The sequence below is a fragment of the Mytilus galloprovincialis genome, chromosome 7 (assembly GCF_965363235.1).
Source record: "Mytilus galloprovincialis chromosome 7, xbMytGall1.hap1.1, whole genome shotgun sequence".
Taxonomy (NCBI): Eukaryota; Metazoa; Mollusca; class Bivalvia; order Mytilida; family Mytilidae; genus Mytilus; species Mytilus galloprovincialis.
The window spans coordinates 34586007-34601182 of NC_134844.1; the positions used below are offsets into that span (position 1 = coordinate 34586007).

The window sequence follows — 15176 nt, forward strand, 5'->3', positions numbered from 1 at the left end:
AAAAATTCCAGATCCTTGGCCAATAACTTCTATATATAAATTTTGTGTTCTTGTATATTTTTGCTATTACAATTCTCTATCTTTTATAGTTTTTAACATAGGTACCAAAATAGACAAAAATACTTATACATTATACTGTGGATTCATTTATTTATGTGGGTACTAATTTTTGTGGATTTAGAAACACTTGCATATTTTTTGGTGGAAATATAAGTTCTTGGTTTCGGCAAAGTCTGCATACATTCCTTAAGAAAATTTGTAATTATAAAATGAACCCACAAAATCAACAAAAGCTAGTATCCAACGAATATTAATGAATCCACAGTACATGCATTTACAGAAATGTATCATACAATAATTAGCATTCATTCATTCCACACACCTGTCTTGTTATCCAATAAATCAACATTAACTATGACATGGACCATACAGTGGACATAAAAAATGAACTGTAAACTTATCTGTATTATTATTCGTTTATAGTACAACTAGATTATCATGAACTTATTTTTGAAAAAGTAAAAGTTTATTTTTACACACATAGCCAGCTATATAGGCCTGTTTTAGTATGGCAAAATGTTGAATTAAGAGATAAATTACAAATTGTATATATACAATACAACTATGCATTCAATAACTGCAAAAGACAATCAACAATTACAAATGTATGTATAACAACTGGAAACAACAAATATGTAAAATAACAAACTGACAAATATGCTTTACATACATGCATGAAATCCACAATTAGTGTTTATTGAAATTTAAAACTGACCAGTGATTTATCTAGATGCTTTTTATGAACTGGTGGTTGTGTCATAGGAATAACACTAGAGGTGCTCAGTTTTTATTGAAAACTTAGAAATCAAATGAACAACATGCACATAATTTGACTTACCGAACAAGAACATAATTTGACTTACCCCACAAGAACAGAATATCAATTGACCATTTTTAGTTATTTTGATGTTCCTCTTTCAGTAGTAAGAATAAACAAAATGTAAAAGAATACATATTTAAGAAAAGCTGCCATTTTCTAAAAATCTCTATTTTTTCCTTGGTTATCTATATAACTATTTCTTCAAATATTATTAATTACTTAATGTCTTGCTTCTTAAAAAAGGCAAAACTTTTTAAAAATCGAAAAGAAAAAAAAAAGATTTTTTTTCCAAAATTATTTAACAAAGTTGAAGAAACATGATAACCATCTATGACTTTAAAAAGAATAAAGATCAGAAATAATGCTGAAAGTTTTTCCCGCTTACAGACCCCTATGTTTTTGGTTCAATCCTGAGCGGAAATTATATTTTGGAGTTATTTTCATTCATCTTCAAATTTATTGTTTCTAGTGGTAAATGAATCTACCTTCATGTATTATCATTTGTAAAAAAAGTTGAGAGAAATTCCCGGTGAGCATTTGCCAATAAATGATATGTTTTACTTTATCTATATATATATTTATCTCCAGTTAAAATATCAAAATATATTAGTTTTCAATTAGGGCTGTAGCTACAGTAAATATAAATTTGACCAAACTGTCACTGAAACATTTTTTTTCTAAATTCATTATGATGTTCACCAATGTAAAAAGGAGATGATGATATTGTCATGGTAAATAGAAACCATCATCACAAACAGTCAACAAAATGTTTTTATTTTTCAGAATTATTATTTGAATGAAATTGATTTTCACAAAAAAATACCTTTTCCCTTTCTCTGTGTAAAATTCAAAACAGAAAGTACACAGCTTTTGTTTGAGGCCTGGGAGTAACACTTCATTCCTGCATTATATTTTAAATATGACTTTTATAACACTTGATTATAGGTTTAAATACCAAGCTGATGATGTGAGAAAAAAATTAAAATAAGCAGAAACTTTTCATTGGTTAAATAATCTGTTCAAGTAATAAAATTTATCGCTATTTTGTGCATTTTTCCTTTGATCTTTTTTTGTGATAATTTTCATTTCATGCTACTCGTTTGAGATGAAGAATTATCGCTAGAAACTAAGCAGGCATGTGGTGTTGTTAACGAAATTGACATGAAATTGACATCGTCATAGGTAAAATAGCAATAAACAGATTATCATTGATCATCTCAACTCGATTGCCTTTCTCGCTTTCGCCATCCCGGCTCAAGCGAGAATATCAATCTCGTTGAGATGATCAACGATAATCTATAAGTATCAGTTACAACCTTTGAATTTAAACTGTGAAAATCTTTTAAAAGAATTGTAGTATTTATACCTGTTCAGGAAATTTGTATATAATATATGGCCTGTATCCACCTTCTTCAGAGACGGGCTCAAGACCTACAATCAGGGCAAAGTCAAACAACTGAGGATAGGCTACTGACTGGGCTTGTTTGTTGTCTTTTCTCTTCTTGGCCTGTAAGTTAAACATTATTTTGATAACTTGATGTTAAAATACAAAAACAGTTGGTATACTTTTGATTTTGGAGCATTTTGAACAAAACAGTTTTGTAAATTTTTTGAACCATGAGAAATCTCTAATTTGCAAGTTCAATTCTGACAGGAAACAGAATTAAGAGTGCAAAGAATAGGTAAAATATTCAGCTTTTTAATAGGTGTCTGGTGACCTACACATCTTTTCAGAATTGTTTCTTGAGCTCTTGGCTGTTCTGAAAGTATGACTTTTATACAGGTTTAACTTTTGTGCTTGAGAATATAGTGTAAATATCTCTTCTACATTATCCTTCACAGTGACTCGAACATTTCTCGCTATGAAATATTATAACTTGGTGTATGTTTTCTAGGATGTTATGTTTGAATCTTGTTCCTCTTCTGTATAAAGGTTTCTTTTTTTTTTTAATTTCAAGTCTTCCATCATTATAGACACTTTGTAATGGTATAGAATTAATTGCATCTGCAATTCTGAACAGTAACAAAAAAAAAGAGGCACCATTTTAACTATTATTCATAATCTATACCATTCCATTAACTGCATCAATATTTCAGATGACAATTTATATATAAAGTCATAAACATTATCTATGCTCTCTTCCTGTGTGTGATACAAAAGTTTATATACTAACTGTATTTCTCCTAACAATACTACAGTAATCCTTTCTCTTTTCATGTGTGATACAAAAGTTTATATACTAACTGTATTTCTCCTAACAATACTACAGTAATCCTTTCTCTTTTCATGTGTGATACAAAAGTTTATATACTAACTGTATTTCTCCTAACAATACTACAGTAATCCTTTCTCTTTTCATGTGTGATACAAAAGTTTATATACTAACTGTATTTCTCCTAACAATACTACAGTAATCTTTATATACTAACTGTATTTCTCCTAACAATACTACAGTAATCCTTTCTCTTTTCATGTGTGATACAAAAGTTTATATACTAACTGTATTTCTCCTAACAATACTACAGTAATCTTTTCTCTTTTCAATTTCCTTTTCATCTACCAAACTGTCAGATTCCACTGAAATTATAAATGGATGTAAATTTAAATATTCTTTTTTTAAATCTTCCCCAATACTTATTATATATGGTAAGTATATTTTTATTGTGGGAGTGTGTTAATTTAGGTAATTTTTATTTTGTACTATACTTTGATATTGTAATATTTTATATCTGATGAGTGAAATATCTTTATTTTTAAGAAACCTACTAATATTTGCTAGCCATTCATTCACACAATTTTTGTGAGTTTTTGTTTTGTAACTCCCAATAATAAACGTCTCTGAAAAAATATGTTGGTTTATAGTAAACAACTCCTGTTTTGTACATTATGATTTTTTTTGTTTCTTTGGAACCTGTGACGAAGAACAATCCTTACCAATCTAACATGTAATTTGTTTTGTAACAAGCTCTGGGTCTTAAAAATAAGTCTTAAATAACACTTAAATGGTCATGCAATGTAAGATAATTAATAATCAGGATTTTTAAAAGGCTTATATTAAATTAGAATATAAGCTCCTAGAAGGAACACTTGCAATGGGATGCATTAACGTGATGTTATAAAGTTTTTGTTTGTTAAACTTAAACTGACATAATGCAGAAATATTTTGATGAGTATGGTTAAGGGTTATTTTCGTGCAATGTGTTTCACCATTTTTATTTCACATGCAGCCCTGAAAAAGGTTTGTTATTCACTGTTTTTTGAAAAATCGGTAAAAACAACAATGTGCAAGAAATTTTTAGTTGTTTTCGTTCATTATGAAATGGCAATTTTATTTCGTGTTCTTCTGTGCAGATACCCCATTTACGCCCTTCTTTGATGTTTTAACATAGAGCACAAGCACAATAATGACAGTGAATTAAACCTATATTGCTAATGTAAATTTCTTTTTTTTGGCCAATGGTTGTGCACTTTACAATTTCTCAAAATGCACATGTCAATAGCAAAGATTTTGTGTTATTGTGGCACATTACTGAATTTACTGTCATTTCATTATGACATAACCCATGACAAACATAATATTTTAAAAGCAAATTGTGATGCTTTATAAAAGAACATCGATTCAAAATTGAAATCCATCACAAGCAGTTTGGTAAATGTAAATTCACACACTTTTTTATATGCTTTGGAACAATAGTGTTGTAAGTAATGACATTCTATATATATATATATAAAAAAAATATAGAAAATTACCATTTTTCTTAAGAATTCAACCAGACATACCTTGAAAACAAACACAATTGCTGTGGAGTTCTAAATTGCAGCCTAGCACCATTTAAACTATTATTCATTTATCAATGCTATGTAAAGTTTTATTATCAATTCAAAGAACTTATAATCTAACTAATAAGAAAATGCTGATAAGTTAAATATTTCTTCTGAAATCCCTTTTCTGGTTTTTTTTTAATGTAAAATAGTTACGTCACCAATCATGCCAATCAAAACTAGTTAAATTATCTATCTCACTCTTATCCCAGTAAAAAATCTTGTCAGTGGGTATCTCTGCTTATTCAGTGTTGATTTCACATTGTTGGTCATTTCTTTTGGATTTAATCTCGATATGTGTATACTTTAGATTTTAAGATTTAGAAATTAAAATCCCTTAATTGTTTGCACATGTCTTTTACTTAAGAGCATATGTTAATTTTGAATTGTTTTTTGCAACCTTGTCATGATTTTTCCTCATTGTTGTTAAATAAAGCTATATTTATATTTATCATGTTTATATGTATCATATGCATAGCGACTTACCAGAACCTAAGTCAGGACTCTGAGATCCTTCTTGGTCCTCATTTTCTGTTTTCTTTGCTTTCCTCATTATTGCAAAAGCTATATTGATCTTCATTTTAACCTGCAAAAACAAAGTCAACACATTTTTCTTTTAAAAGATTGATAAAGATTTTACTGAAGATTAAAATAAATCTTACATTGTATCTCACCCTAAAAAATTATTCTAAATCATGTAAATAATCATCATCTGCCAACCCAGTCTTAGAGATATCTATGTTGTTTTTTATCGGTTATTGTTTGTCTTTCTTTTTTGTCAGGGTTTTGTGTTTTTCCTTGACTTATATATGATTTTTGTTAGGGGACATGCAGTTTGTCTATATAGGTAGCAATCATGACAGACAATAAATTACAGCAATAAAATTATTTGTCAAAATGTTTATATTGCATGTATTGGATTATTTTCTATTTTCCCGTTTTTAAATGTATTAGTATTTTGGAAATGTATCAACCCCTGGCTAACAAAATATATACGTAAAAGTGTAAGTATACAATGTATATCTATCTGGTAGGTTGTTGATTGAAAAGTGCAATGAGTTGAGAGAATAATGATTATTTATTACTTAAACATTAGTTTAATCATAATTATGTGATATTGGGTACATATAGATCAGAGACCCAAAGTATTCATAATACATTTAGGTTTTTTTCTTTAGTACTTCTACTATTTTTAAACTACATGTCTTTTATAATTGTCATGCACATTATGTTTTGAATAAATTTTTGTATTGTAGAATGTTTGTGTTTTTGATTTTAATTTGACTCACGGCAATCTTGTACTTTTTTTTTAAACTTTATACCATATATATACATGTATGCATAGTCAGAAGGTAATAAAGTAAATATAAATGTCATCAGCAGATGTTACATACGCTTTGTAGTTTCTTTTTATTCTTGGAAATGTCAAATTCTTTTCTATCTTTTGTTAAATGATGAGTGTCTTGACTGAATATTCTCTTCCTCAAGTTTCCCAGCTTGCATTTGACTGCTTGACTTATAGGTCTGGCTTCCTGTAAATAAATCAACAAAAATCAAAATCCCTTTTCTCATTTCATGGATAATCATATTAAACTTCAAAGTATATCGTATCATTATTATGTTTTTTTCACACTTTTTTTTTAAACAAACTGACTTCAGATCACTATAATGTAAATGTGTTACTGTCTTTAATATAATTATATAAGTTGAACCAAATGTATGAAATGCTTATTTTAAACATAGTCCACACAAAAATTCTGCTATCATTTTCAATTCATGACTTTTGTCTCTGTTAACGTTAAAATTAAGGAATAACAGTACTGTAGTTGAAGAGTTGCCACCGTCAATTTGACAGTCGCAAATGCAGTTTTACTGGCGATGCGTAGTGGAGACAGTAAAACGGAGATTTGCGACCGTCAAATCAAAATTGACAGTGGCAACTCTTCAACTACAGTACTGTTATTCCGATTCTAATGCATTTCAAAAAGAAATAATACGATAAAACTTGGAAAAATGTCTAAATTTGAAAAATAAAAAAAAAATCTGCAAAACTTCATGAAAGACGTCATGGGTAAACGTGACGTCATACAAATAAAAACTTACAAACTGGAGGTTATTACGTTACCTGAACGCTTCAAATTCGGATAAAATAACTTTAAAACGGCGAATTCGAGGTAGGAGTTGTTTTATTTTGGATTATATATAGTAGTAATTGAACATTTGTTGATTCAATCATTTCAAAATGGTTGTCCATCCTTAGTTACGCCTGGTCAATTGTGGATTTGACGGCAACTTTTAGCCAATGAAAAAAATTGTTACATACAAACTGCATTAGAATATATATAAATTGAAAATCTTACATAAAACTACATTAAAAATATATTTCAAATCAAGGATGCGAAAGTGCATGTTGCACAAATATTGACCAACAATAAAATATGTTGAAACAGGATGAAGGTCTCAATTTATTTAACAAACACCCAATACTCTGCTAAGTACTCACTGTCTTACTAAAATTATCAGATTATAGGAAGTTTAATTAAATAGCTATTCAATAAACCAACAAGAAAATAATATTGGATGTTTACGCATTTTTCATGTTTTGGCAGCATGTTTTTACCGTCTCTTTACAAATGAACAATTATCTCAGTATTAGCTTGTGTATTTAAAAATATATACTGTACCATGTGGATGCTGTACATGTTGATATTTCAGAGGTTAGTTGTCACTTAATTTTAGAAGAAAATATACGGTTGATACTTTTGATGTTTGTTGCCACTAAGTTTTAAACTATAATACTATTGAAAATATAATATATACATGTATGAACCAATCAAATTCCCTTCTTAAGTGTGTAGTTATGTTGCCATTTAAACATTTTAAACATTTATATGTAGGATCGATGTTACCAACAACCAATAAAGGTATTTTCAAAATTTCACTATCATGTTCAGTAACCAGTATCAACATGATCAAAAACTGGCTGAATGTGTATCAACAAAGTCCAATGGAGTAGTAATGAATCTCATTTTTACTTAAATTAAATATAAACCTAAAAAAAAAGGATGGCTTATAAATTGTGATGAGTAACCATTCATGATTGATAGGAAAAATATTTTATTATTCATTTATATGTAAATAACATGAATAAGGGGTGTTGTTTTTATATATCATTGTATATGTTAATGAGACAGCAACTTAAAAACAGAATTCAGAAAAACAAATTAAGCCAATGATTACAGAAATCATGATCCAACTAAGTACATGTACTGTTGGTAAATAATAATGTTAAAAGGCTTTGAAAACCTGTCTTTTAGCTAATCTCATTAGTGTGCTTATTGTAAAATCATTTGGTAAATCAGGTTATACATGTTATAAATGAAATATTTTGTAATAAGTTACAAATTTAAAAAAAATATTTTTGCCCTACATGTATCAACATGCATATATGATCAACCCATGTTTTTTAGATGCTGAGCATGTTCATTTGATGTTAATACAAACACATGTACAAAATGTACATGTATAAAATTGAGAATGGAAATGGGGAATGTGTCAAAGAGACAACAACCCGCCCAAATAAAAAACAACAGCAGAGGGTCACCAACAGGTCTTCAATGTAGCGAGAAATTCCCGCACCCGGAGGCGTCCGTCAGGTGACCCCTAAACAAATATATACTAGTCCAGTGATAATGAACGCCATACTAATTTCCAAATTGTACACAAGAAACTAAAATTAAAATAATACAAGACTAACAAAGGCCAGAGGCTCCTGACTTGGGACAGGCGCAAAAATGCGGCGGGGTTAAACATGTTTGTGAGATCTCAACCCTCCCCCTATACCTCTAACCAATGTAGTAAAGTAAACGCATAACAATACGCACATTAAAATTCAGTTCAAGAGAAATCCGAGTCTGATGTCAGAAGATGTAACCAAAGAAAATAAACAAAATGACAATAATACATAAATAACAACAGACTACTAGCAGTTAACTGACATGCCAGCTCCAGACTTCAACTAAACTGACTGAAAGATTATGATTTCATCATATGAACATCAGGCACAATCCTTCCCGTTAGGGGTTTAGTATCATACCATCATAACATATATGAGAAGAACATAACCCGTGTCATGCCAACAACTGTTTTTAGAATAAATGTGTTTAGTTCCGATGCAAAGACCTTATCAGTGACTCAATATTAACGCCAAAATATGCAATCTTTAATGACTTGACAACAGTATCGTAATTATATCCCTTCTTAATAAGTCTATTCAAAGGTTTTGTAAGTTTCTGAGGTGAATACTGACACCTTTGTGCTTTATAAAGAATATTACCATAAAAAATTGGATGTGAAATACCTGAACGTATTAAAAGTCTGCATGTTGAGCTATATTATACATGTATTATTAATTTTTTTAAATACCTACATGTAAATCATACTAAATACCTTGCTTTATAAACTCAACTTTACCAACAACCCAAAGGTTTATTAACACACAAAAATATGTATATTAGATATATATGCCAGACAAGGACAATTTGTTGATACACAAACAACAAACAAACAGAACTAACACACAAGGTTAAACAATATATATGAGGTCAATGGCATAAAGGGTTCACAAAAACTAATAATGGTGTCACAGGTTAGTACCAAACGTAAACAACTATCCCAAACCTACCATACTTAACTGACGGTACAGTTTACTTTTCTTTGATTGCTGTAATATGTGTATCAGATTTATCAAATATAATTGTTCAACTGTGTGCTTAGAGCTGAGCACATGGATATTTAAATAAGCATTCAGCATTCTTTGAACAAAGACAGTCATGACAGTGTTTTTTTATGCGATTTTATTAATTTTCTTCTTGAAGTTTTTATATGTATATATATATATTGAAGATTCTAGTTTAACCATGTCATGCATCATGTGCATGTTGACATATTGGCACTGCATTCATAATACTCAAAAACAAACTTTGACATGCAAAGACACAAAATAAATTACTCGCAAAATTTGTTGGTTTACAGCAATAATCATGATAATGTGTCGATGAAAGCTGAATCATTCATAATATAATTGATATGAGTTATTACAGCTGACACCAACTTATTAAAGAAAGAGGAGATCACTCATGAAGTTTTTCTACAATAATCATATGATAATAAAGATATAACATAATTAACTGCTAAAAACCTTCTTTAATAACTTAATAGGGTTATGTACTGTACTGATTAATATTTAGATAAGAGCCACAGCCTTACCCAAAAAGATGTTTTGTTACAAAATGACAAAAAAAAATCATCTTTTGGGGTTATAGCCTGATAGAACATTAGAAGGCTGAGCTGCTCATATCTAATTTGGTGGGAAATTACACATTAATGGCCATTTTTGGCAAAGTATGTGAAATTAAACATGCATAAGACATCACTAACTGACAATTTTATTTTACATTAGCAACTTCAATGATGAATTTTTTTCCAAGACTCTAATCTAAACATTTGAAATAAACTTTAAAATTTTCTCTGTTTACAGTTTTGTCCAAAATATATTTAAGTTTTATCATTCTATACATGCTATATATACACTTTCTTAATCTATGCATAATTGTGTAATGTTTTGGTTTACAATGTACACATATCATGTTAAGTGCCCCTATTTACTTAAAGATTTGAAGTTACAGACTTACAATATGAAAGTGCAACTGAGAAACATTGAAAACAAGTACTTCTTTCCATGTACAAAAAGAATGCACATTTGTGCTTGTACATGTAGGCATAATTTTAAATTTATACATCTACAGAAGTATTGAAGCATATGTCAAAGGATTTACAATGTGTCAAGCTGTAATCTAAATCAATTAAAACTTACTGCTGGTGTGGAAGCTGTCTGTTGAAGTCTTTTGTGCATGTTGTGTCTGTAGGGTACAGCGTAACCTGATGGATCAACATAAACATCACATTCTGTGTCATCTCGGAAGTTGACCTTGATAGGATCAACATAGATAGGATCATCAAAAAAGTTCTCTCTCCGCAAACATTCAGCACTATAACTTCTTTTCAAGCTGCCACTTCCTTCAGATAAGTTATCATCAGGTCGATCCCAATGTTTGATTTTATTCAGATCAAACTTAGAATTTCTTACTGAATCAAGTTCCTCATAAAGAGGTGATACATTACCAGTGAGTGTTTCTCCTGATGGTCGTTTTGGTACTTCTGGCTTTTCCCTCTTACAAAATGAATTAGATTTTTGAGGGGTACTTGTTGCCACAGTGTCTGGTTTGTCTCTAGGAGGTGGAGGTCTGTTTGGCCTCAGAGCTTGTTTTGAAACACTATTTCTATTTTCATCCTCAGATTTGTTAATTCTTTTATATACTGGTGTTACCGTACTTGGAATGAAATCATCTGGAACGGTTTCATAATGATGTTTTACATGAAATTTTTCCTGAGATATTTGTTTGTCTTGTATGTTCAAATCTTTAAGTTTCATATAATCATCATGAGCACCTGTCCGTGGGGGTTTAACAGGAGGTGGATTTGGACCTGTTGGCCCAGACTCCCATACAGCACCATATTCATTATCTTCATCCTGAGCTTGACTGGGAGGTCGCGAACGAGGTTTGATTGGTGGCGTTGGTTTTATATCTTTAGAATCAACCTCAGAGCTAACTGGTCGTGATCTGGGTCTTGCAGTAGGTGTTCGTTTAACAACATTATGGTCATCTTCTGTGCCCTCAGTTGAAGAACTAATACGTTGTGATCTTGTTCTAGCAATAGTAGGTGTTCGTAATGAGGAAACTGTAGACTGACCTGTAACAAAGGTATCCTCAGAATTGTCTATGCTTTCAAACCTTTTTGTTCTTTCTGCAACGGAAACTGGCCGTGAGGGAGTGAACCTTGATACAGGATTTCGTCGCAAAACTTCGGAGGCGATATCATTGTCTGAATGTACAGTTTTTAACCTTCCAGTAGGCTGTGTATTACCCTCACTAAAATTCTGAACTAATTTACTAATTGCTGGAGATTCACTACTTGGTCTACGTTTATGTAAAATTTGTTCACGCATTGATATCAATTCTCCTTTGTCATTATTACTCCCATTTTGTGATGTCAATGGAGGTTTTGGGAAGGTCCTTTTAGGGCTTACATTGCTAGAATTTGACACAGCATCTGATACTGGTCTAGGAATTTTCTTTGGACTAATTGGAGGTTTTGGGTTCGTACCTTCTCCAGTATTTTCAAATCTTTTACGGATGTTTTCCATCTGACCAGCATTCAATTGACGTACACTTGTTTTGGGGTTCACATATTCAGACATATTTGATAATGTTTGCTTTTAGAAAAAAATCCCATATTGAATATTTTTGCATAATTTCTCTTTTCTTTTTCATTTTCCTTAACAAATCTTTAAATCTTGCATCTGGAAAAAAAAAGACATTCCTTTAATAGTTTTCTGCATTAGGTAGTGAATTTCAATACATATATATGGCCTTATATAGCTCAGGGTTCTCGCTAAGGATTTTTGAAGGTGAGTCCAGGGACTCGTCATTTTTGGCCATGATGAGTCCAACAGCTAGAAGAAAATAATTTATTGCAATATAATGTAACATTATAGTCTCCATATCCTAATAGAGCAATGAAATGACATTAAATTAATAATCACTTTTAAACTTTTGCTATAAAATGATGATATTTGTGTTTATCTGTGTTCAGTTTATATACAATATTTCAATCTTGATGCATCTGTGGACTCATCAGTTTTGAAAATGGTGAGTCCAGACAGATTTTGATGAGTCCAGGACTCATGGACTCACCTTAGTGAGAACCCTGAATAGCTGACAATGTGGTATGGGCATTTCTCATTGTTGAAGGTTGTACAGTGACCTATAGTTGCTAATTTTTGTGTCATTTTGTTCTCTTGTGGAGAGTTGTCTCATTTGCACCATACCTAGTCAGGGGACTTACTTAAATAAGGATTTTCTAAATCACTGATTCAAGTAACATTATTTCCATAAAGGTTGGAAGTTAGAGTTGTCTTTCTTTAATAATCACCTATTTGAGTAGTACAAATTAATCACTATAAGAAGTGATTTAATTTTATTTTATCTTTAAATATAGAATACTAATGACCCAGGGACTAATTTTGTTTCTAAACTTATCAGAACCAACATCTGTGTTGTCTAGGATGACCAGGTCATGTCAGGTGAAGACCTTGTACTGAATCTAGGACAATGACATAAAAATCACTTGTTTAAGTATCATACCTCAATTTCCTTAAAAAAATCACTTCTTTAAGTATCATTCTTTTAATAACCCCCACTAATTTCAACACCCCCGAACAGTGAAATTTTTATCGCGAACAGTAGAATTTTATTACACAATCTGAAAGATGAAACCTTGAACTTCACAGGAAAAATACCCCCACTGCTGGGAAAAATCTTTTAAAAAAGTATCAGTTCATTATGTAAAGCCATTATTATAGCATTTTTTCAACTAAAATAGAATTTTCAGCTAAATGATAGCATCAAAGTCATAAACCTTGCTACTTAAAAGAAGCAAAAAGTTTATTTTTTTTTAAATTTTACTAATTAAAAGAAATTATTTAAACCTATGTGTTTAAAATTTTGAAAAAACTACAAAATTCCAATTTGTGACAAAACCTCGAATTTGCTACTCAAATAAGTGATTTAAAAATCACTTATTTCAGTAAGTCCCCTGACTGATACCACATCTTCCTTGTTTTTTATGAGGCTAGTAATGCCCTTTACAGTCAGGCGTCAAATGGTCATTTTTAGCTACCGTTAGCGGCAAATTGGTTTACCTTAGGGAACAGTCATTATTTATCAGCTGAGGGGGTCGGTGCATTTTAGGGGGGGTCATTGCCAAAAATATCATACCACTGGGGGGGTTACCATAAAAAATTATTTTAACTAGGGGGGGTCACACAATAAAGGTTTTTATGTCTGACTTGTATATAAATTGTTGGCAAAATTGAAGTGAGTGTGCGATCTGTGAAATAATGTCTGTTTATTAAATCTTTGATAGTGTAAACTGTAAAGCACCATGCAGCAGGATATGCCTAATTTCTCAATGGCAGTGAATCTGATCACTCCTTATCACAGTTGTGTAAATTTACAATCAATAAATTAACAACTCTATGAAACGTACCTCCCTAGTTTTGACCACAAGAAACAATGAGCTGGAAAGGTTTCTGGACATGCATAATTAACTTTCTATAGTCATGATAGTGTTTAAATCATTTTGATGTGATTCTTGAGATGAAATGGGTGTGTATATATAATTATTTTGATGAAAGCAAGGATGCATGTTAGTTATATGTCCGTCACATGGTAATTGGTATACCTATTTTATGAAATTATTACAAAGATATCGAATAAGAATAAAAAATGATCTCGATATTATAGGTATATCCCTTCTGTATTCTTTAATTTTTAAGGTAATATTTTTCTATTCGTTAGTATTTTTTGCCCTTTTCTCCTTTTATTCATATTTGAACCCCAGTGTTCTCTGTTCTTTTTTTTAAAAAAATTTTGATCCATTTTTCTGTAAATTTTATCCATTCTCCGATATTCTTTCCTATCCAGATTTCAGACCTTAATAAAGAAAAAATACTTGATGGGCACAATGTTATTCACACACACTAAACAATACACTATATGATTTGGAAAAAGAACAAATATATTCAGCTGGAGCCCTAAAAAAAATGTGAACTTGTTCAGAGAAAATTGATAACACACTAAAATCTTAAAACATACATCTGTACAAAACAAAGAAAGGCCAGAGGTTCTTGGCTTGGTTGTATATTTCTTTATCTCAAATAAATCATTTACACATTTAATCAAGAAAGGACAAGAACCATTTAATCGACGTTATTTTATTTGCACTTCCTAAATCATTTGTACATTGGAATCCTGAACATCCCCCCATTCATAACTAGATATTTTAATGTTCAAAGGTTAAAAAATATAAGATACAAGGGCCTGTGATTGGGATTAAAATAACAGTCAGTATTGAAAGTTTATCTACCAGTATACTGATAAAATTTGTAGAATTATAGGTTGCAGTAAAATAAATTGATAAATTGGAACATTCAATTTTCTGTATATTTTTTTCTATTTTTCTACATGCACGTGTCAGATATTCCTTTTTGAAAAAAAAACAAGAAGAAAAGCTGTTTGTTATACTCAGAGCTTCTCAAAGCCGGTTACTATGTAGCTGGTCATCATCTCCTCAACACAACTGGGAATTCTTTTTTTTTTTGGGGGGGGGTCACACTTTTGAAATTATGTTCTTAGGGGGGGGGGTCATTATGTGGTTTTATAAAATAATGGGGGGTTCCCAACATAAAATTTTATATCAAAAATTTACACCGACCCCCTCAGCTGATAAATAATGACCATTCCCTTATTTATCAAAATTTCCATATTTATTATCATGATTCGTCACAGG

The 15176-nt window shown here is 30.6% G+C and overlaps 1 protein-coding gene across 5 annotated transcripts in view; it reads right to left on the reverse strand.

Annotated features, from left to right (window-relative positions):
* The window catches only part of LOC143082843 (DENN domain-containing protein 2C-like), a 39364-nt gene that overhangs the window by 23478 nt on the left and 710 nt on the right, over positions 1-15176 (reverse strand). For 2 of the 5 annotated variants that reach the window (XM_076258800.1, XM_076258801.1), the window contains exons 2-8: positions 10579-12126; positions 9388-9426; positions 6098-6235; positions 5190-5289; positions 3382-3458; positions 2247-2387; positions 924-974 (exon numbers count right to left, since the gene is read on the reverse strand). In XM_076258800.1, the coding sequence (XP_076114915.1) occupies positions 924-974; positions 2247-2387; positions 3382-3458; positions 5190-5289; positions 6098-6235; positions 9388-9426; positions 10579-12024 (1992 nt within the window). In that variant the 5' untranslated portion in view covers positions 12025-12126. The remainder of the gene's footprint in view (positions 1-923; positions 975-2246; positions 2388-3381; positions 3459-5189; positions 5290-6097; positions 6236-9387; positions 9427-10578; positions 12127-15176) is intronic. The other 3 variants (XM_076258804.1, XM_076258802.1, XM_076258803.1) reach the window with 2 other exon arrangements.